At 35.9% G+C, this 24658-nt stretch overlaps 1 protein-coding gene across 18 annotated transcripts in view; it reads right to left on the bottom strand.

Moving 5' to 3' along the window:
- Window positions 1-2609: 2609 nt before the first annotated feature.
- The window catches only part of ALG13 (ALG13 UDP-N-acetylglucosaminyltransferase subunit), a 64415-nt gene continuing 42366 nt past the window's right edge, over window positions 2610-24658 (bottom strand). For 12 of the 18 annotated variants that reach the window (XM_085008179.1, XM_085008181.1, XM_085008180.1 and 9 more), the window contains 8 exons: window positions 24601-24633; window positions 24447-24502; window positions 20675-20746; window positions 19270-19435; window positions 12266-12457; window positions 8800-8840; window positions 6625-6805; window positions 2610-3543 (listed from right to left, as the gene is read on the bottom strand). In XM_085008179.1, coding sequence (XP_084864305.1) covers window positions 3278-3543; window positions 6625-6805; window positions 8800-8840; window positions 12266-12457; window positions 19270-19435; window positions 20675-20746; window positions 24447-24502; window positions 24601-24633 — 1007 coding nt within the window. In that variant the 3' untranslated portion in view covers window positions 2610-3277. Of the gene's footprint in view, window positions 3544-6624; window positions 6806-8799; window positions 8841-12265; window positions 12458-18402; window positions 18610-19269; window positions 19436-20674; window positions 20747-24446; window positions 24503-24600; window positions 24634-24658 lie in introns of all 18 variants that reach the window. The other 6 variants (XM_085008173.1, XM_085008175.1, XM_085008177.1 and 3 more) reach the window with 2 other exon arrangements.

Genomic DNA, 24658 nt, shown 5'->3' with positions numbered 1-24658 from the left:
AGAAGTGTTCTAAACCAAGTTGCTTCAACTGAAATTTAACATTCTAGATAAAACAAGGAAACAAGAGGTTGCTTTTTGCTGTATTAGTTCTCCTGAATTCTTATTATAATTATAAATGGCTTTAAAGAGGTTTCATACAAAATGGACTAAATTTGTCCCAGATTTTAAAAAGTCTAGACTAAGCTCATGCACCACCCTCCGCCAGAGAACTATTTCATTTTTCATGGAGATTTATGTCTGAATTAAGTTCTGAATGTGTGGTGTTCACATAAAAAAAATCATGATTTGTTTGTTTATAGTTTTATTTCCAAAGCTAATTAAAAGGTTACACCTTGATGAGAGGCTCTAAGGAAATGAAAGATGTTTTAAATTCCTAAGTCTTGAATTTCAACAGTAAAACAGATTCAATATTTTCATCTGCTCTTAATCAAGAGCAACCAAAATTAGTTTTGAGAATACACAGCATAAAAATGAATTCTAAATGTTTTTCCTCACTATGGAAATGATCCAATTTTCTATCTTTGGTATAACCAGATTTATCTTAGGAAGGGGGTGAAAGTAAAGGGTCCAGGACAAACCACAGTGCCTTTATAGCCTTCTTCCCCCAATAATTCTAAATGGATGAAATTTGGGTATAGCAGCAGAGGAAAGACAAGATGTCCTTTTTAACATCAACAGCAGCTAAAGAAGTGACATTACTATATTCACACTATAGGTTGATTAAACACAGTTTTTTTGTTTTTTACCAGAAAGACCACTTCCCTTTTACCTGGAAGCTGCCTTCAAAAACCACTGCAGACTTCTGCAGCAGTAGAGGTTACTGTCACCTTTCCAACTCCGAAAGTAGGAGGGTCAGGGCACACTCCTTGATTATTTCTTAGAGAAGTCTGATTGTAAAACATAAATAAATGGACTATACTTGTATGATTTAAACAGACCATATGTACTACTGATTTCACCACTGGTAATAATCAGGTTGATTTTGGGCTTTTAAGTCAATTACAAGCATCTCATTAAACTGCACTAATTAGTAATGGAAATCAAAGCAAAGCAGCAACCCATAAGTTTAAAATATAAAGACATCAACTGGAAGTCTAACACAAATGTGCTTATCTCAAAAACCATAGTTTCCAGACCCATGTTCTCAAGATAGACTACAACCTTCTAAAACACTGCTTAGAAGCTAATTAGCAAACCACTGACAGTTGAAGATACAGGACAATCACCTGCTGTGAGTTATGTATATTTCAGAAATGCTGGCATATTCGAAACATGTTGGAGAGGGGTTGTTCCATGTTTCAAGCTTGACTAAAATAAACCTTTACAAAGCAATTTGTAGGCTGCACAAATTAAAAACCCAGGAGGTTAGCAGAGAAAAAGCTAAAACATGAATACATAGAGTTAGGTTCTTATATAGATCAGTGTACTGTTGTCCATCTTTCTTTTTTTTTTTTTTTGTCTTTTTGTCTTTTGTTGTTGTTGTTGCTATTTCTTGGGCCGCTCCCGCGGCATATGGAGGTTCCCAGGCTAGGGGTTGAATCGGAGCTGTAGCCACCGGCCTACGCCAGAGCCACAGCAACGCGGGATCCGAGCCGCGTCTGCAACCTACACCACAGCTCACGGCAACGCCGGATCGTTAACCCACTGAGCAAGGGCAGGGACCGAACCCGCAACCTCATGGTTCCTAGTCGGATTCGTTAACCACTGCGCCACGACGGGAACTCCCCATCTTTCTTTACTAAGGTTGCCAGATGTCAACCTGTAGAGCAAGGACTTCTTAAGATTAAGGATGCAAAACCAAAACACTACCAGTAACATGTCTACTATGAAGCAGAAACCTTAACTACTACACTGATTTGTAACTCATGATTATCAATCATCTTGAGAACAGTATATTGAACATAAGACAGCTTCTTTGCAATGGATTCCACTCTAGTTCTTTCAACTGTTCAAGCACCTTGAGCCCTAGGTCTGAAACGGTTGTTTTTACCTGGGATATAGCTGAAGGTGGGAAAGAACAGAATGAGTCACAAGCATTTTTAAAGGAGGCAATATAAATAGGTTTTGTGACAACCAGAGAACACTTTTAAAATAGCTGTTTGTGGGTGAGAGCAAAGCATTCATGAATTACCCTCAGAGGATAACTAATGAATACAGAAAACCTTGTGGGTTTTGGGCAGATACCCAAAGAGAGAGAAGAGAGACGCTGACTGATAAAATATGTCTCACAGAAAGCTGAAGACAAGGCCAGCCTGGAGAGATACAAAATAAATCTAAACAAAAATTTAGAGATTCAACAACTGTTACAAGCATAGGACAATGAGAAAGTAAGTCTAGATTAAAATTCCACAAGGGAGTTAATAGATTTTTAAAAAAGAACAGAAGACAACTTAAAAGGAGCATTCTCAAAGGAAAAGAGCTAGATATGGTAGTATGTGCTGCAATGTCTTAAGATTAAATAACATTTCAACCGAGCCCCCACCACCAGTTCATGCTATAGATTCACATTTTGTGCAACCAAAATACCAGGGAGAAAACATATTGGAATAATCAAATGTCTGGTACCCTTTGCTGCCATGAAAAAGCAAAAAAGAAGGAAATCTCACTCATTTTAGCAATTTTAAATGCTAATTTTTATTTACTGCTAACTGTGCAAAGGACATCAATTCAATACTGTGCAGTAAAACAGTTACAGAAATCCAATATTAAACAATAGCATATGGGATAAATCTAAAGCAGAGCACCATGTGCCTTCGAAACTGATTAATATCATAGAACACAACTCAGTTCAGACAATTCTTAAGAAGCCTGAAGAGCTCTCGCATTTAATACTAAGTTTGTTACCCAGAAGCAAATGCTCTTGATTTTGTTGTTTTATTTTCTAGAAACAAGTAGAAGTTTTTTTCCAGTTTTGCACGGCTTAATATGCTATGTGACATCTGAACCAAGGAAATAGCTCGTATGATTTATTCCTTTTATCAATTGGTACCATCAGCTAATATAAAGTTGACAAGCTGGCTGACAGGAAAATAGCTGAATACAATGAAAAATGCTCAAATATGGGGCTAGTTGTACATCCATCTCAATTTCCTTATTCACAACCCAAAGTAATATTTAAAGTACTATTTTAAACCAAAAGATAAAATAATCTTAAAGACAGATACAATAGTAACCACTCTAATCATCCTAAATCACTTAAACACTAACATAAAACACTTTTTAAAAACCAAAACATCAAGGAAAATGGCAGTGCAAGAATACTTTGTACTGCTGAATCTCACATATTCTGAGGTACATAATGAGAAGCTGAGGGAGATGAAGCAACATAGCCAAGTGGCCCAGGAGTCATAGCACCATGAATTTGAGGAGAACCACCATATGCTGCACCAACTGGATGCCAGGGGGCAACATAGGGATAATCTGGTACAACAGGAAGGCAGGAATCAAAACCTGGCAAAGGTGGCTGCCCATAGGGATCTGACATTACTGGATAATAGACTGCTCCATGAGGGACAGAGGCAGGGTCAGCATTTGGAAAAGGACCTGAAACAAAGAGAGCATACAGAATACTTCATATACAAAGGTCCACTAAATGTCAATATAAATGGCTATTGACAGGTAAAAATGAAATTTAGCATTAACTATAAAAAAGATCATAGAAATTGCAGCAGAGCACTTTAGATATGAACATCAGTGACTAAAACAGGCTACTAAAAGATAGTAAGAAAATTTCCTAATTAAAAAATTACGTATGTGTGTACAATGTGTCACATGTGTCCTACCTAGAGAAAGCCATCTTTCTGGGATGATTTAGGTACCAAAACACTAAATACATAAAGATTTTGGAATGGACAAGCCATGAGATCCTGCTGTATAGCACTGGGAACTATATCTAGTCACTTATGATGGAGCATGATGGAGGATGAGAAAAAGAATGTATATGTGTATGTGTGACTAGGTCTTTTTGCTATACTGTAGAAAATTGACAGAACACTGTAGACCAGCTATAATGGAAAAATAAAAGTCATTAAAAAATAAATACATTAAGAAATATTCCCTAGAGTAATTCTAGTCGATTAAGTTCTTATAAGAGTTGGTCACAATTAAGTTTACAAATAGTTTTCCAGTATAACACCCACCATCCAAATAAACATTTTATATTACTTTAGCAACTAAAAACTCAAGTGTTTTAACAGTCTAGTCTATACTTTTTTACAGTCTAGTTTTTACAGTCTAGTCTATACTAAGTTCTGAAGAGCATCCCAAAGACCAAACATTTTAAGTGTGATCTTTTGAATGTCATTAAGATCCTAGCATCATTTTAATTTTACAGCACTTTTGCTACCGTGAATCAATTTCAGTGGAAATAGATTCTGCTGTGACCTTAATTATAGTGACTATATAAATTTTTTTAAAAGGAGTCTTTGATTACTTGGGATAACTTACGATGAGTTCATTTTGTGAAATTAAGACTGCCACTGTCTCATTTTACTACAATTAAAAATAGCTCTATAAAAGGTACATGAAACAAAAATGTAATTAAGGTTGATGCTTTAATTTTTATTACCATGGGCCACCACATGATGGGTAAGATTCTACAGTGCTAATATTACAAAACTACTAATATGCTTTAAGAAAATCAAGGAGAAAAAGGAAATTCATTCTTCACATGCACCAGGCATAGTATACTAATACATATGAAGTCTCATCTAGTTCTTAACAACAATCCTGACAAGTCATAAAACACACTATTTCCCATTTTACAGAAAAATCAACCTTGGGGAGGTTAAGTGACTTAGCTGAAATCACAACCATCAAGTAGTAGTTGCTACTTCCTGTGGATCTGTTTTAAGAACAGTCCAAAGATCCTATCTAAACCTTCGAAATGCCTCAAAATTGTGAGACCAGTGGCACTGTTTCACACTTGCATAACCTCTAATGTATGGCTTAATAGAAGACAGCTGGATTCTCATATCTGCTTCTGTATTTTGTCTATTATGATATGTTGTTTTAGTTGAAATATGTAAAGAAAATCTGGCCTCATACAGATGTGTAGCTGGAAAAGAGAGGTCTTAATAACTAGCCTTTTCAGATAATTGTAGATATCCTTTGATGCTACACCATTAACTAGGTAAGTGGTAATTTCTTAAAGGTCATTAGTAAGGTGGACTTTTATACTTTGTTAACATTAAAATCCATTATTTTACCTTGCATTCTGATTAGATCTTTACAAAATCACGCACTAGTAAGAGTATACACTGGTAACTGGGAAAATATTATTTCACTAAGTTATACAGATCTCCCAAATGTTGACACATTTCATTACACAATGTAAAAAACCACATTCATTAATACCCCCCCTACCATCTATCTTATTAGAAGAGTTAATTAAGTATTCGGAAGCTGTCAAGTTCATGGTGGCAGATAAAAATTAGATTTGGGGGGGAGTTCTCTTTTGGCACAGTGGGTTAAGGATCCAGGATTGTCACTGTGGTGGCTTAGGTTGATGCTGTGGATACAGTTCAACTCCTGGCCTGTGAACATCCACATGCCAAGAGTGGTTGAGGATAAATTTTTTTTTAATTTTTAAAAAACTAGAATTTTGGGGGAGTTCCCGTCATGGCGCAGTGGTTAACGAATCCGACTAGGAACCATGAGGTTGCGGGTTCGGTCCCTGCCCTTGCTCAGTGGGTTAACGATCCGGCGTTGCCGTGAGCTGTGGTGTAGGTTGCAGACGCGGCTCGGATCCCGCGTTGCTGTGGCTCTGGCGTAGGCCGGTGGCTACAGCTCCGATTCAACCCCTAGCCTGGGAACCTCCATATGCCGCGGGAGCGGCCCAAGAAATAGCAACAACGACAACAACAACAATAACAACAACAACAACAACAAAAAAAAAAAACTAGAATTTTGGAAAACCTGTATTTGAAAGCTGGAATTTTTATCTTTGACAAAAAGAACTATCAGTTGCTATTCCTCAAGTAATAGGCTTACACTGTTCATTTGAAAAAACGTTTGCCGTATCGCCAAGTCTGAATAACCATGGTTTGTCTATCATTCCTTCAAGTAAAAACAGTGTTCCAAAAGTCAGCTAGTTAAGCTTGAAACTCAAGCTCACAAATCTTTTTCTTTAAAGTTATTCATCCTACTTCAGTATGCAGAGTACTTTATGAATACTTCCTATTTTGCCATATAGAATATTAAGTACAATTTTTCAAAGATAAAAATTTAGTAAAATAAGAACATCTTTGATCAAACAAAAAAAAAATAAAACTGGCATGTTTGTATCATGAGCATGTGGCAATGATGAAGATACTAATTATTAGCACAGTTTGGTGCCCCTACTTTGATATGTGCTTAGATGCCAGCAATTCTACCCACTACTGATTTGTGTACCCTTAATGCAAATGTAACACAGCGGAAGAGATAAAAATCTGTGTACTATGAATTCTTTTACCCTCATGGATCCCTTGAAAGGGTCTCAGAGACCCCAAGAGGTCCAAGTACCATGCTTTAAGAAATGCTGGTCTAGTATATGGACCTTATGATACATGTGAAGGCTATTATTAAATTACACACAATAAAATTCAACTGTCTTTCTGGCAGAGAATCTCATTACATACTCACAATTTGCTGATACTTCTGCTTGTGTGCCATCTTGTCTCCCCACCTCACTGTATAATGGAGGAATGGTTTGATCTACCAGAGGATGTGGCTCAGTATAGACTGGATAATTCTCTACATGAAGCTGCTGCTGCTGCATCTGTGGCACATAGACCATGGAGTGCCAGTAGCTGTGATGATAACACTTGGGCAAAAAAAGGGAAAAAACAAACACTTTACTGTTCCTTTTCTTAAGTAGTACTATTCTTCACTGAAAAAAAAAAAAAGTTGGGCCATGATTTTCAAGTGGGATAACGATGACTTTTGAACTAAATGATATGACATTTAGAATATCCATTCTCTGTAACAACTTCAAGATCTTTCACAGCCTCTGTATCTCATATTTGGACCTAGGAATTCTTTTAGGACAGCATCCCAAGGAAATCATAGACATACACAATGATCTGTATACAAAGATGTCTATTATTGCATTATTTTTAAAGGTGAAAAACATTTAACAACCTAGATATTCAACAATAGGAAGCTAGATGAATGAATTAGGATACATCCATAATGGTATATAATACAGGCAATAAGAAAAACACGCTGTTAAATATTTAAGGAAAAATGTTCATATTGTTAAAGTTTACAAAATTACATGGCACAGTCCATATTTTATAAAATAAATAAGCTATAAGGAAATATATCAAAATATAGTGGTTATATAGGTGACTTTGGTTTTCTTTATACATTAGTATTTTCCACATGTACAATAATGAATGCTATTACTTTTAAAATCAGAAAGTATTAAAATACCAAATCTACATTTCCTTGTATTCCTGATATAAAATGCATAACACGGGAAATATAGCCAATATTTTATAATAACCATAAATGAGGTATAACTTTTAAATATTGTAAATCAGTATACTGTACACCTGTAACGGGATATAATATTGTACAACTATAATTAAATTTCTAAGAAAACAAAAAACAATCCAAAATACTAAAAATAAATAAAATGCCTCGGCCTTGTTTCTGTAGGTGACTTTAATAAACAAACATAACTGAAGGGGCATAACTGAACTTTATTTTTTTAATTCTTGAAACTGCATTTGGGAAACATAGTCTTAAAGAACAAAAACTCAATTACTTTTCAATTATAAATGTGCAACAGTTGAGGAAGACAGTTTTCTGGAAATGTAATGCCCAAGGTTTTAGGGAAACCAGTGTCTTGGAAAATATGAACTTATCTGAGTATTGTCTAAGGAGACTACCTGGTTCACTATCATCTGCCAACTCTTAAGACGCATCATTCCTTTTCAGAAAATATGCCATCTTGTTATATCAGAAGTGCATTTCAAAGGGAAAATGATCCCGGAAAGGATAAAGTAAAAGAGGTTTTACCCGAAATCAGAGACACCTTTCAGTGATATTAAGATATCTGTTGGAAGTTCCTGTTGCGGCTCAGCAGTAACGAGCCTGACTAGTATCCATGAGGATGTGGGTTCTATCTCTGGCCTCGCTCAGTGGGTTAAGCCATGAACTGCAGTGTAGGTCACAGACCCAGCTTGGATCCCCCATTGCTGTGGCTGTGGAATAGGCTGGCGGCTATAGCTCTGATTTGACCCCTAGCCTGGGAACCTCCATATGCCACATGTGCAGCTCTAAAAAAAAAAAAAAAAAAAAAGATGTTTGTCAATACTCCCCCTTCTACAACTCAGGGAAGTGGTGAAAAACAGTTTTTGGCAAATATCTATGAACACATGAGTGCTTTAAAAATAATACAGTTCTTTAAATGTCTCTGAATTAGTCTGATTACTTTACACATAAAATGCAGAAATAGTCACAAAAATGTTTTATGTAAACAGGATATATAATCCATTTGTTATTTTGAGAGACAAAGACATACTGAAGGGTTGGCATATGATGTTAAATATGGAGGTCCATATATGATAAAGTTATACTGTGTAGAACTCCCACTCATGACAACTTAATGACGATTTTATAAGAGAAGCTGAAGCACTGGGAGGCTAATGAGGAAAACTATCCTGTGTTACCTTCAGAGATATCTTATAAAAATAGAAATAAACCTTTTAGGCCCCTGTTTTTGGGTTTTAAAGTTCAAGAGTCTGATTATCAAAACAGCTTACATTTTTAAGATAGAGTTTGGCAAAGCAATTTTAACAGGACTCTTACCTGCAATCCCAGATTGAAATAATACTGCAAAACTTTTGTATCTAAAAATAAAATTTAAATTTTAGTGACTAGATGACATAAGCAATTAAAACTTACCACTTAGAAGCTTTTCTCTTTGAGAATTAAGGTAGATAAAACAAATGTAGTCTCCCCATATCAATACTACCTTCAATTCTACCTTACTGTAAACGACCATTTACCTACTACTATAGCTAACATCATTCTCGGACCCAAGATTTAATCACTAAATACATATTTTACTTCTAGATGTTACAGGAATGCTACTCTGCCAATATTTACAGAGAATCTAGTTAAGGCATTTTCTTGCTTGTGTAAGACTACAAATCTACTACATAAACAATCTTACTGGAGTTCAGTTAATGAGGCTAATATATAGTACAAACTAAGGCTCTACAAATGACAAGATTAATGATGCTTAATAAAATAACTAGCATCATTTGAAATAATGTTGTTTTTATTTAACATGATTTATGTACCACCACTAGAAAAGAGGCAATGAGCAATGTAACACGAAATAAGTTATATCCTACGGTGACAAAATTTCTCCAGACATAGAAATCAACATATCTTACAAATGAACAAAAACTATATGTATGAGAGAAGAGGGAAGAGTCTTAGCATTCCACTTATATCTCTAAATGTATTTTTACTAAATGACCTGGAATCCAGGTATATTCTCACAAATAAGATTAATAATAATTTGAGTTCCACTAACAAATGAACTCTCAGAAAACCCCTCTTTTTAAAGTTGGAGACTCTCAATCCATACAAAGGTATTTACTGCCAATTTAAAAGAATCAGCTTGTATTTTGACTATAATGTGGGAGTAAAATATAAAGCCTAATGTTCAAGCTAAAGAATATGAAAAGATAATAGTAGGAAGTACATCCACAAATGTCATGGAATCCCAACCCTTGGTATATACATACATCCAAACAAAACTTGTACACAAACAATACATAGCAGTATTATTCATAATAGCAAAAATGTGGAAATAATCCAAATGTCCATCGACTAATAGATAATAAAATATGGTATATCTATACAATGGAATATTATTCAGCCAAAAACAAAAAGAATGAAATACTGATACAGGTTACAGCATGGATGAACTCTGAAACACTATGCTAAGTGAAAGAGGCCAGCCTATAAAAGACCACATATTGCATGATTCCATCTACATGAAATGTTCAGAAACAGGCAAATCTATAGAGCAGAATAGTGGCTGCCAGGGCCATCTAGGGTGAATAAGGAGTAACTCCTAATGGACACAGGGTTTCTTTTTGGGGTGATAAAAATGTTCTGAAATTAAGATAGTGGTGATGGTTGTGCAAATTGATGAATATACTAAAAAGTACTGAATTATACAGTTTACATGGGTGACTTGTATGGTATGTGAATTGTATCTCAAGCTGTTTTTTCAAAAAATGACAGGTAAGGACTATAAGAACTCAGGTACATCTTTGAAATGTAACTGAGGATGAGATCATTTTCATGATCGGATTTAAATAGGAAGTTAGATGTAACAATAGGGGGGAGAGAATTTGAGTAGAATCACCATGTTATCAAAGGCTTAGAAGTAGAAAACAGGCAGAGAGTTCTTATGAAAGTAGGAGGTAAGGTACAACTTTGGAAAAATGACCAGTAGTTTCTTATAAAACTAAACACATACCGCTCTATTATCCATCAATTCCACTACTAGGTATTTGCCCAAAGGAAATGAAAACATGTGTTCATGAAGACGTTTACAAGAGTACTCATAGCAGCCTTATTCATAACAGACCCAAACTAGAGATAGGCCAGGTGCCCCCCAACAGGAGAATGGACAAACCATGTAATACCTGTACAATGAAATACTACTCAAGTAATAAAAGCAAATAGATTACTGATATATGCAGCAACATGGATAAATCTCGAAAACATTACATTGAGTTTAAGAAGGCTTACATTACATATACATGAATTTCTAAAACAGGTGAAAAATAAGGCAGAAAAAATCAGAATAGTGGTTGTCTCTACGGGGAAGTAGAGATGGGGTGGGAAAAGACTGGGAAGTGGGGTGAAGGACCTTTGTGGGATAATGGTAATTGTCCCTTGATAGGGATTTGGGTTATACAGGTGCATGTAATCACTTGTCAAAACCCAGCAAGTGAACATTTCAGATTTGTCCATTTCATTATACATTACCTTCACAGTAAAAGAAAAAAACAAATACCAAACTCTAGTTAATGATATGTACGCTGAAGTTTTTTTTATAGGAAAGAATGATGATGTCTACAATATACTTTGAAATGCATCAAAAAGATGGATTAACTGATGGACAGAGAGATAGATGGAGAAATATGTGATAATGCAAGTATAGTTAGATGTTGATAGAATTAGGTGGTATATATATGAATATTCATTTCAAAATTCAAATTTAATTTATGTGTAAATATTTTCATAATAAAATGCTGGAAAATGCAAAATCAGCATTATGTGCCAAGAAGATCTTAGGCAGGGGTAGGTAGGTAAGGGGAGAAGAGTAAAGGGATCAGAGTTTAGATACTGGGTAAATTAGGTAGAAATGATACATTATTAACAAAATAGAAAATCATGGAGAAGAGTCAATGTTTTACATGGCCTAAAGAGAGAAAAGAAGGGAGGGGAGATAAAGATGAGGAATTCCACTACAGGCAAACTGAATCAGAAATGAAAGTACGAAAGCCAAGTGAAAATGTCTAGCAAGTAGGTGGAGGTCAAGGCCAGACTGACTTAGGAATAATGTACATAAAAGTTAATAATCAAGTTTTAAGGAAGGGAAAAAGAACAGAATGGAGTTGAAGATCTTGGTGACTACCTAACGGGCTGAAAAAGGACAAACTAGAGAAGCAGCTAGAAAAATCAAGGGAAGGAGTTGCTGTCGTGGCTCTGCAGAAATGAATCTGAGTAACATCCATGAGCAACCAGGTTTGATTTCTGGCCTGGCTCAGTGAGTTAAGGATCCGGCGTTGCCGTGAGCTGTGGTATAGGTCAAAGATGTGGCTTGGATCTGGCATCGCTGTGGCTGTGGCACAGGCCGGCGGCTACAGCTCCGATTTGACTCCTAGCCTAGGAACCTCCATATGCCGTGAGTGCAGCCCTAAAAAGACAAAAGGCAAAAAAAAAAAAAAAAAATAGTTGAGAGCAAGATATCCAGTTGAGAATCCTCTTCAGATAGACATGTAGCTACCTTAAACAGGCTGCATGAGTCAGCTTGATCATCCACTGCTTGACTATGCAGAAGATATTCTCAGCTTTCAGAGGCTCCTCTCCTTAGTCACTTGCCTAGCCTTATGCTCTCAATTCAATTTCCATTTGGTCCTCCACCCTATTTGCACTGATCAAGCACAGAGAGATATGCTCTAAAATTAAACAGAGAAGCTCAGGCCTAAATAACCCTCACCCAAGCTCAAAATCTACTTACCTTGAGGCAGATCACTGCCACTTGGATCACACGAATAAGGTGGAGGTGGGGGTGGTAAGTTTGAAGCCTCTCCCACCTCAAGAGGAGGAGGAGGTGGTGGTGGAGGAGGTGGAGGTGGTGGAGGTGGTGGTAGAGAGGCAGCAGCAGCAGGAACAGGAGCAGATAGGTATGGATAGGATGGTGAAGCAATCACTAAAAAAAGAAACAAAATAAAGTAGCAATGCACAACTGTAACACCTTATAAGCAGTAGCTCATCTTCTATTCATTTGTGTTGCTAATATGGTTAAGCAACTCTTAAGTTTCATGGTTTGACATAAAGACAAAAGCATAGAAGGTAAATTGCCCATATTCTCTTAGACATGCCAGTAGAAAACTAGAAATCCATCACAGCTTATTTTGAGTTAAGGAAATGACTTGACATTAAAAGTAAAAAAAAAAAAAAAAAAAAAACTTGGAATCTGTAGAGCTTTGACTATCAAGATTTTTGAACATCTCTAACAGGTACATAAATAAATACCATTAAAGTAAAATGTTTACTTAGCTTAACACAAAGTTAAGGATGTTTTCAGCCATCTGCCAAATCACAAGATGTAGAAGCTAATAAGATAAACTAAATTGCACAGACTACAGATTTAAGCAATCCTCAAAGGTTCCTACTTGAAAATATTAGAGGAATACAGAGAACTCTAAATCATGACAATTTCTATGGACCTACAGAATCTAAAACAGATAGGCTGGATAATCTAAACTATCTTAGTCCTTTAACTTTTTGGAACTGTTACTATAGTTTAAAAATAATCCTCATTTAGGAGTTGCCCAGTTTTTGACATAAGAAATTCAAATACGATTATGTTTAAATATCAGTATGTTCCTCTATTATGATAAACGATGTTGTTCCAACTTGGTGAAAATAATTTATCTCCATGTATACATACTATATTAAATAAATTTGCTAAAATTTTTAAAGATTAATGATACAACTTTTCAAGTTTAATTGTACATTTTAGCTGACTTAGAAAGTACTACATTTTATCATTTTGTTAGCTGAATTGTAATTTTAACCCTGAGAAGTATAGAAAGTTTAAGTATCATTGTTTAATAAAGGTTTAAATCAGAGTTTTAGAACACTGAGTTTAGTACAGGTAGAGTGCACACAAGCTAAACTTGTTATTGTGGTAATTTAGCACCAGATTTTGTTTTTTGTTTGTTTTTTGGTGAAGCTGTGGAACGTGAAAATTCTAGGGCCAGGGATCAAATTTGCACCAAAGCAGTGACAATGTCAGATCCTTAACCCAGAGCTACCAGGGAACTCCCTAAAAAGAGGAATTTAAGGCTTCATATTAGAAGTAATCCACATTGCTTTCATTCACCAACATAAATACTAATAATACATTTATCTATACCTTATATCTAGCTACAGGCTAACAGTAATAGGAGATCTAAGTCTTAGGATGATTTAAAACTTGATAAACAACTCTTTTGTGGTGATGAAAACTGTTCTCCCTTGATTTTGGTGGTGGTTACACGATGCTATACATTGTTAAAATTCATAGAATAGGGAATCAAAAAATGAATTATACTGTATCTAAAGTAAACAGTAAATTTTTAAAATTTGCTCAAATAACTTGAGTTTTGGAGTCCTGTCATACATGTAGAAACCTCCACTTTTACTGTTTTAGAAAAAGAATTTAACTTAGAATATCTCCAAATGCTATAAAGACTTTACGGATTTGTTTTCTATAAAATAATGGTTTCAACAAAGCCCCTTCTTATTCCTTATAAACTAGTACTCAAATCACACCATTTTTATAAAAGCAACTGGAATAAGTTCAATAAGTTAAAGATAGTAGCATATGGTTATGATTGCAAGGTAAAAACTAACTACTACACATAGAGGTAGCTAAATATGTTCTTATGGGCCTGAGAGAATCAAGGGCAGAATATGGAGGTTACTTTGTCTGAAATCACCTTTTAAAATGTATATTGCAATAAGCTCCATAAGAAAAAGCTTTCAAAACTGCCATTTTCTCTAAAGATATATGAACATTTAATTCACAGATTTAACAGGGCTCTATAGACTTAACAAGTATAGTTCAAGGGATGGACCCAGAACAATGGAAGCAAACTTTTCTAAAATATGAATGGAAACTAATGAAATGCAGTGAAAAAGCTTATTTACCTGTCCATGTAGCTATAGTCTGCTTCAGGACATTTCAGAAGAGAACATGAATATACACAGGAAGACCTGGCTTCTCTAGAGATCAAAGGTCAGGGTCAGGACTAAAGTGCAGTGAGGTGCAAAATTTAAAGGGCCACCATATTAAAGGGAAAAAAATCCACGATAAAATATCCAAACTCTAAAAGACAGGATCCAAGCCTGCACTTATATAACCTCAAGAGTGAGTGCCCTACTCACCCCACACTAAGCCTGGGCCACAGTTCCTGTCTTTTAAAAATAATCTTGATACCTTACTTATCATGGAATTTTTTTGGCTTAATCTTGTTTTTTAAAAAATAGTGCATTAAAGTATTATTTATCTTGATAACTGTGGGTTATTTCTTTTTGACACTCTCAAATTCTGCATTCAGAGCAATTGAGTCATTAGTTCTGGTCCTGGCAAAAGCCTTGGAAAGAGTTACCAAAAACTCAGTTAACAAGATTTAATGCCTCTAAGAACATGCCATAATAGAAGCAATCATGGCATCTAGTTACCTAGCAGATAGGAAGTGACTTAAGGAGTATGGGATGGGACTGTCAGACAGACACATGAATAACAATGGGAAACATGAGTTTCATCTAGAGGACTGAGAGGAATGATAAAGAGTAACTAAAAAGTAGCCATAACCTATTAGAGTTATAGTTGAAGTTCACAAGTGACTCAATAAAAAGTAAAATGAAGGCAGTATACATTTTTAGAAATATCTACCAAAGCCCCCCACAAATCTGGCATTCAAAGGGTAAGCTTTCAATGATTCTATATAAATGTGATATTACAATACTTGATTCACCTGTCATTTGTTTATGCTCAGATATCTGCTAGAGGCAGCCAGCCAACACCCGTCCTTACAATTAGCACAAAGTAGTAAAATCAGGGTGTACATACATTAACATTTCCAATAAAAAATTTCCATGATCATTAATGAACATATTTGCATGTTTTGTTCCAGGCACTATGGCTAAGCAATTAATTTTTAAACTATAAATAAAAAATGCATACAGAAGAAAAAAATCAAAGTATTTTCAGGTGGACACTATCCACACTTTGACAGCCATTTCAGAAAACTTCCACATGCCCCATCGCAATCGCCACCTTTCTCCTCCCACCATAATTAACCATTATCTTGACTTTCAGAGTAATCACTTCTTAGTATTTTTAAGAGTTTTGTCACCCAAATATGCATCCCTAGACTGTTTTTTTAAAGCTGATATCATGAATATCTTTTAATCTATTGGTCCTTTTTCCACCCCTGTCATTTCCTTTCATTTTTTCTTTTCAAGAATCTGTACCCTTTTCAAGAATCTGTGGAGTTTCCCCATCTGGATTTTGCTGATTACATACTCATAGTGCATTTCAACATGTTCTTGTATTTCCTGCAAATAGGCAGCTAGATCCAGAAAATTGGATCAGACTCAGGATTGATTCCTTTGGTACGTCTACAGGTAATGTCTGTCTTTGCAATCTTAGCAGCTATTGCTGTTTAATACCCATCCACTCAGTAAGGACTGCAAAATGATTATATCCTGCCACTTCTTTTTCACTGATTAGAATAATACACAGAAATATTTCACTTCCTCTACTACTTAGTTACCCAGTAAGATAGTTCATAGAAGAAAGGCAGGATAAATACTTGACTCCTTCAGCTTACTTTCCAGTTTTCAAGAAAGTAAACTGGTTCCCTATCACTCTCTTAAGGGAACCAATTTTTTTTTCCCAGTTATGCATCTTTTTCAGATTCTTTTCCATTATTGGTTATTACAAGATATTCTCTGTGCTATATATAGTAGGTCCTTGTTGTTTATCTATTTTATGTAGAGTTCATATGTTAATCCCAAGGGAATAAATTTTAAAAATATCATTAATAACTTGTAAACATATTTGATATGTGCCAATTGACTGAATTATCATCCATCTTTGGCCAGTGGGAACCTCTTCAAGATGGCTCTTGAGTCCTTTTGACATGACTCCAGTACTCTTTGATAGCTTCCTTTCTATATAGCATGACAAGATGATCCAGGTTCATCTTACATTTCCTGCCCAGACCTAGAACCAGAAATTTCTCTACAAAGCTGTTTGGTTTTAAGTGAGAAATGGTATTTCAATACCACAAACTGAGTGCTAAGGACACTCATTGTTTCTAGTCTTTTCAATGGACAGAGCCAGGAAACACACAAATTTAAAGATAAAATATCTCAAGTTCATACTGATATTTTCAATTCAAATGTGAGATCATAAAAGCTTTTCCTTGGCCTCTTTTAGTATATCTGCATTATCTTTCTCCCATACTGAGATCCTAGTTTACAAGGACATGGGATAAAATTAGTATATCCCATACTCATTTGTTTTAGCTGACTAGACTCAGAATAACGATCTGAGTATACAGATAGAAGAACCTGATGTGATTATTGAAAGCATTAAAAAATGCTCGGTACATGGTCTCTCAATTCTGTTTTTAAAAATAGCTGTAGTATGTCTACATTGTTCAAACATAAGGCTTTTACTAGTATATTATCAACCTCTCAGCCCTTGTTTTGTGTAACTATATATTTAATGCTTATAATCAGGTCTTAAGTTGATGTCTCATTGTTTTGGTGGTCTGAAAGCCAAAATTATCTCTAATACAATGTTGTCCATCCAATACAGCTTTCTGTGATGGTAGAAATATTCTGTATCTGTGCTGTCCAATATAGTAGCTACCAGCCACATGTGGCTTTGAGCACTTGGCATGTGTTTAGCATGACTGAGCAACTGAAATTTTATTTTACTTAAATGAAATTTAAAGTGTCATATGTGGCTAGTGATTACCTTGCTTGACAACATATCTTTAGTAGATTCTTCAAAAAGGGCTCATATGAATTTAATACTCTGAATCCTTATACACTTTCTGTTAAGCTTGAAAATGTTTGGTTGCATATAAAATCTTTGGTTCACACATTCTTTCATTATCTTAAATGTTAGTCCATTTTCTTCTAGCACAAAGTACTGCTGTCAATCTAGGTAATCAAAGGACTTTTTCTTTAAAGTACAGTCGTTTTATTAGAATATCCTAGTGTTGGTTGTTCTGGCTCAATATTCTCAGGTATGCAGGGTGATGTTTCAGTATGTAGTTTTAAAGTTGTTTGTTATTAATTTCAGGAAAATTTTCTGAATTACAGCTTTTAGTATTTATTCTTTCCCCTTACTTTGGTTTTTTCCTTCAAGAACTTCTATCAGTGTTAGATATCCTTTGCCTAACTTCAACGTCACTTTTAAATGTTTTTGTTTTTGTTTTTTCATTTTAGATTTTCTCCCTTACATTTTTCTCTTAAAGGATTATCTGTGGCACATATTTGGTCATACTCTAATTTAGTCTTCATTACTGGAATGACTTTCTTCCATGTCTAACGCCTTCTTGAGTTCTGTCAGCTCATCTGAGTTTTTCTAATTTGGACTTGCTATTTTTTAATTTATTGTTGTATTAATGTCTTCATTTTAAAATAATTGGTTTAGTTTAAGTTCTGTTTAGTGTGTACATTTCTGACATGTTTTCTACTGTCTACAGGGATATTATTCTACTTTTTTCCCTTTAAAACATCTTTGTATACAACCTTAATGCTTTTCTTTCCTTCATTGTTATGTGAAATTATTTTTCATCAATTCTAGAGTGGGGTGGAATACAAGAAAGCTTTTCTAACTTCATAGGGCTCTCTATTATTTTTGTGTCGTGTTTAATGATTGGTTTCTAGGATTCCTTGGTTCTGTTCTCAACTGGACCTGCTCTTTTCTCTATCCTCAATTCTGAGTCCACTCTCAGCAGTTTCTCCCCAGTGAGGAAAACTATCCAAAGAGGTAGCTCTGGCAGGTCAGTTTTGAGAGTTCTTGGGGGCCAAACTGCTCCAAGCCCTTCAGTCCCTTTACCATGTACCCAAAGCACTCACCTAGTATTGGAGAGGTCAAATCCCTTCCCAGTCTTAGCTGCTCCTTCCAAATTGGCTGCCCCACTTTCCAGTGAATTCTTATTAGCTCTTTTGGGGCTCTTCTGTTCTCAGGTCCATCAGACAACATCCCCGATGCTTGCGTCTTCTTGCTCCCACATAGACCCTGATAGCATGCAGGTCTTGTGACTGGTGGTTTGTCCCTACCTGCTTAAATTTTGGGGTTTATGGGGATACCTTGTCACCTAGTTTTGTTGTAAGCATTGTCCCATGGGTTTTAGTTCTGCTATTTCCATTTTGATTTGGGGATACAGACTGAAAAGCTATGCTGTTGTTGCTACCACTTTCCCAGAATTCTGCTGAGAATTTTAAATTATATTAACTCAATAGAATTTCACAACCACTTCAAAAATTGGTACTACAGTACCTCCAAGCTCATAGATAAGAAAGGTTCAATAACTTGTCCAAAATTACATAGCCAATATGTTGTAAAACCAAGATTCTAACCTAGACCTCAAATTCTAGAGCCAAATTTTTCAGGAATTGTGTGAAGTGTGAAATACCTCTACCTTATCTTCTGTATTATAAAACTTAACTCAAAGTTTGAGAAACTAGTACAAGTCCTCTGATTTTCAATGGAGTAGCAAAACAATAGCTATGAAATCATATCGAAGCCAAATTTGCAAGAAAAACAACTGAAACCCTGGCTCTCAAATCTCATGGATCCCTCAACTATAGAACATGGTATATTAAGTAGGTTAAATTTAATAGGAGATTAAAGTAATCTTATCTAATCACTAGAACTGTTGTATGTGCATGTTCATGAATAGAAAAAGAGGCTTCCAAAGTAAGCAACCGCTAATAACCTACCTGGCCTGCCTTGTGTAGGTGGAGATACAAATAGAGGCTGTATAGCATTCTGTGAGGAAATTGAAGTGGTACTACTAGCTTGATTAGCTGCTGCACAGTTAGATAAGACTGGAGCTGGAACATTATTGGCACAGGAAGCTGCAATTGCTGCAGAATTTACCATCACCTATAAGTGTGGAAGAAAGTTTAGAAATTTGGTCTCTCAAACAATATTAGTCTCTTCTTACCTGATCCTAAATTTTAGGAAATAATATTCTAGTGACTAAAACACTGAGAAGTCAATCTTCATATAAACCCAATATAGGCAAGTTAGGTTATTTCTTTTAGAAGACCTCAGATTACTTTGAGAGTTTTACTTTTTTGCTATTTTTCTGAAAAGGTAATAATACATTAATATAATTGAAAAACCAAGTATAAAATGAAAAATTTCCCTCCAACCCCTGTCTTCCATCTGCCTAGTTCTTCTCTCCCCAAACTGGTAACCTCTGGCTTTCCTGCATATTACATTATATATTTATTTTTACATGCATAAAATTTTCCCACACAAACACACATTTAAAAAAACAGAAAAGGCTCTTTTTTTTTTTAACTCCATGAGAATGTAATTTGTTTTTCTGATTAGGCCATAGCACCCAATTCAGAGTTGCGCATAGAGAGGTGTTCAGTAAATGGTAACAATTCTTGCTCATGAACACACCGTGCTCACTGCAGTCTCCATTTCTCCATTTTCTTATTACCCACTGCAATGTGGCTGCTACCACCTTTGATTCTCAGAAAAAAATGTATTCAAAGTCACAGTGGTCTCCAGGCATCATAATAGACTCTTGTTAGTCCTTATGTTGCTTGGCCACTTGGCAGCAACAGCCACTGAACTACTGCTTGAAACATCCTCTTCCTGGGGCTTCCATAATAATACACTCTCCTGCTTTCCTTCCCTGACCATTCTTCTCTACTCATTTTTTTAAATTTGGTGAGGCACAGGATGTTCTAGATGTTCTTCTCAATCTCTTCCTTTTCCCAGGATGGTCTTCTTCAGTCCTAGGTTCAGCTACCTTTTTGATACCAGCTCCTCATTCTATAGGATAGTTTTACATTAAAGTTTCAGTAAATGACAAACTTGACAGGTTATTTACATTAACTCACTCATTATATAAGAGGTTCAGAATAGATGCACTACAAGTATTCTAACATTGGCACAAGAGAATAGTCTGGAACACAGTAGATGCTCAATCGATTTGTTCATGACTTACTGATTACCGTGTCAGGCACCAGAAAGTACAATAATATTTAAGAATACAAGCAGCTTCTTTTAAGTATGATATACGGCAAAGACAACAAAAAGAAAATTCCTTTTCCTTTGTTTAGACCACTGCAACTGACTGCTAAATAAAACCATAAAGATTACCTTCTGGGGGTAGCTGTATGAGGTAATTGGGTCCTGAGGAGACATAGAACATGGCCTTCTATCCTGAAGAGACTTTAATGAATACAGAAATGTAAGTAAGGGGAAATCAAGAAACCAAACAACATATCAATAAAAGATCTGCTTTTGTTTCAACATCTAAAATTAAGTGAAACTGATCTATCCTGAAAATATTCAAATGTGGATGTGACTACTAGGATTACACTCCAAAAGTTATTTACTCTAGTGCCTGACTTAGTTTGCCATTCTCTTTTATAGCTACAGAAATTCTGATCCTATCCAACACTAGCCCCAATGCAGATACTAAATGTAATGAAGGACTGATTGTAATTTAAACACTTTCTTGGTGTCTTTTGCCTTAAAAACCTCCAAATCAGTAGGGCCAGCAACAGTGTTACTAAAAGATAGCATTCCACCTAAAGATGCAGCTTGGGACAAGAGTGGATAACTGGATGGTCAGCTGAATACTACATAATCAGGATGTAGCATAATCTAAACACTACTCCTCTTTGGCGCAAGACCTTGTCTTTGTGACAGTAAAAATGATTTTAAAAGGCTCAGAATTATGCATGACAGATTGTCATGACAGAAAAATAAACTAGCAGCAGAAATTGGAAGTACTAAAACAAGAACATAGAGGAAATCGGGAGAAAGTAATCACAAGAAATAAAAGGAACCACACTGTGACAAGCACAAGCCCAACTTAACATGGACCTGAAAGTTTGTGTTCAAGTACAACCAAAGTACCTGACAAAAACGGAACATTAGCCCTGGCTCAGAAGGTCCAGTATGAACGCTAAATAATAATTCCAGAGAAGGATTTAGCTGAGAGTCAGGCATACAAATTTGAAAAACAAACATTCATGGTTTCTTTCTTAGAAGTATCTGTGCCTGTGGAGTTCCCATTGTGGCGCAGTGGTTAATGAACCCAACTAGGAACCATGAGGTTGTGGGTTTGATCCCTGGCCTTGCTCAGTGGGTTAAGGATCGGCATTGCTGTGAGCTTTGGTGTAGGTCGCAGATGCAGCTCAGATCTGGCGTTGTTGTGGCTGTGGTGTAGGCCGGCGGCTACAGCTCCAATTAGACCCCTTGCCTGGGAACCTCCATATGCCCTGAGTACAGTTCTAAAAAAGCAAAAAGAATAAAAATTTAAAAAATAATAAAAAAAAAAGAAGTTTCTGGGCCTGGAAATCTATTTCCTGCATTGAGTCCTCTCCCCTCAAAATGCTGTGGAAAAATGATTAGGGAGTGGAGCACACCGGGAAGAGACTGAAACATATTGGGGATGTACGATAAGTTCAGAACAAAAAGGAATATGTGATAAGTAAAATTAAAGGAACAGAAACAAAGTGTCTACTCTTGTCATCCCTGGAGGTGAGATTTTTACTTGCTTTTCAGTGTGGGTGGCTATTTCAAGAAATGGTGTAAAAAGCATGTGATATGCAAATAACGACTGAATGAGGGAAAAAACTATTTCTCTAGCAGGAGCAAAAGAAGGGAATGAGAAATAAGGGGAAGAGTTACGTATCACAGTTTTCTTCACCTTCCCAGGACGTAATGCCTAAACAATAAGAATAAAAATTTAGTATATGAAGCTACTATCAAAGTTAAGATGAATCAGAGAGAATAGAAGGTAGTCATTCAACTTCTTCACAAATATTCCATTTGGGTCATGGTAGGTTGCTCTTCCTGGCCACATCTAAAGTTAGATTTGGCCATGTGACTTGTCTGGACAATGAGATATGAGCAGAAATACTGACAGCCAGTGTTTAATTTCACTATCGTCAGCTCTGCCAAGGTGAATGTGAAAGCACATGTCCATCAGCCTGGGTCCTTGAGTGACTTGGATGAACAAAGGCCTGCTACCAACCTGCACTGGACCTATAACATTAATAAGAACAACCACCCTGTGTTAAGCCATTGATTATTTGGGGGAATTGTTGCTACAGCATAACCTAGCTTGATCAAAACAGTAATTGGTTAAAAGGAGGGTGATATTGTAACAAAAACCTAACTTGAGAAGGAGATTATAAACTTGTACCTCTTAAGGGAAGAGGTTTATAAAACAGAATGTTAGTTTTGTGCTTTGATTACTAGCTGGCAGAGTTTACCAAGGTATTTTAAGACAGATGTGTATAGAAAAGTAGTTTGTAGGCAGGAATGAAAGGGAATAGTCTTTGAATACTGCAACTTGTAGAGTTTGGAGAGGCAACTGATTCAACTCAAAACTGTAAGAGATAAAACTGATGAATGCTCTGAACAACAAAGAGAAGTTTAAACTCAGCCTCAAAGGAAGAATCAAATCACTGTTAAAATATGACTGCACTAAGTTATCTCAAAGCAAGAGTACAATTAAAGATATGACATCCAGTGAGTGAATCCTTGCACTTGGACAAAATGGCTCGTGGAAAAATATTGAAAGGTATGGTTCTTCCATCAATGCCTGACAACCCTCAAGGTATTTGCACTCAAGTAGGGAGATGTGTGATAAGAGTCCAAAGAATTATAGCAAATCTTAATGTATTCATAAAAAAGAATTGCTAGGATGGCTACTGGCACATGAAACTAATAGGAATCAGAGCTGCGGCACAATAAATTAATCACACATCCAAAAAAAAAAAAACCATGAGCATAACTAAAACCATCCAATTGAGACACAATAATCCTTGGGTCCTCAATTTTCTACGAGTAAGAAGTAGTGTAAGAAAAGTGCTCAGTTTCCAAGAAGGATTATTCTCCAATACCACTTCAAACATGGCCAAGGAAGGAAGGGCCTTAGCATAATCAAGAGCCCTAGAAAACAATGAACCAGGGAGACTTTCAGGGAACAGTTCCCATGCCAAAGATGGGGGCGCTCACAATGTCTGTCCAACATGATGTCAAAATTGCCATAGCCTATGTTTTTCCTATTTTCCCTGGATCTGAATGAGAATGTCCCTGCTGCATGTATGCAAGGGATAAATAACTGTGTCTTTGGTTTTAGTCCTCTTGATCAAGAGGAACCACACACGGACCCAATACATAGTACTATACATTTCCCAGAAACCTTGGGCTTTGAGTTTAATCACACTGAAGGGGATTTTGGGGTTGCCTCCCTTGATGTGGAAGGAAGTATTCTGCCTGTGGAAGGGAGTTTCCGTTGAATGCTGTAGTCCTTAGTGCTGTTAAAATATTTCCAACTTTTTGACTTCCAGGCACAGAGAAGTTAAGAGTCTTCAAGTGGAACATGCTCTGGCCGATGAAAAAGAAATGAAGAGAAAGTGATATGTGTCATCTCCACGTAGAAGCTATAAGAGCTAGTGCACCATTCATTACCTTTTGTGCCCTGCCTTAGCAATCATGGATGATGCTTCCATAAACCTAAGTCCCTAAGCAGAGCCCTCTTGTAGACTTCCACTAGGCATGTGGCATAACCAAGAAAACTTTTGTTATATTAAATATCTGAGATTTATGGCCCATCCTCACTGTTAGAAGATCATGATAAAATCCTCTTAAAAAATCTTCACTGCCAATGTTCAAATCTCCTCTTGTATCAACACATATTAGGAATAACTCTAGGTTAATTTCCAGGAAGGGGTATGATCTTAGATGAGTTAATTTCTGGGTCCCAACTTCTTCGTCTACAAAATGGGAATGATATCCTAATTACCTCATAAGATTGTTCTGATTTAAATACATCTATACATATAGCTCTTAGAACAGTGCTCTAGTACATGGGAGTAGTATGTGTTTACCATTATTATTCAATACCTACCAAGTTTGCTGTAGATTCAGTTGTGCTATAAACACCTGAAGTTTCATAGTCTGGTTCTAGAGAATATAGCCAAAGTAAAAATAATGAGTATTTTATTGTATAGTTTGAAATTTTATAAATGATGAATATCAGATTGTATCTTGATCTCACTGACCTGAAGGATAAATATATTCTTCATGATACCCCCCTAGAAAAAAAAAGACAGAAGTATA

Source organism: Sus scrofa, chromosome X (genome assembly GCF_054392235.1).
Source record: "Sus scrofa isolate SSC_HxYL_T2T_F1_AM1 chromosome X, Sscrofa_HxYL_maternal_Yorkshire_Landrace_v2.0, whole genome shotgun sequence".
In the NCBI taxonomy this organism is placed as follows: domain Eukaryota; kingdom Metazoa; phylum Chordata; class Mammalia; order Artiodactyla; family Suidae; genus Sus; species Sus scrofa.
This window is presented reverse-complemented; position numbering and strand designations above follow the sequence as displayed.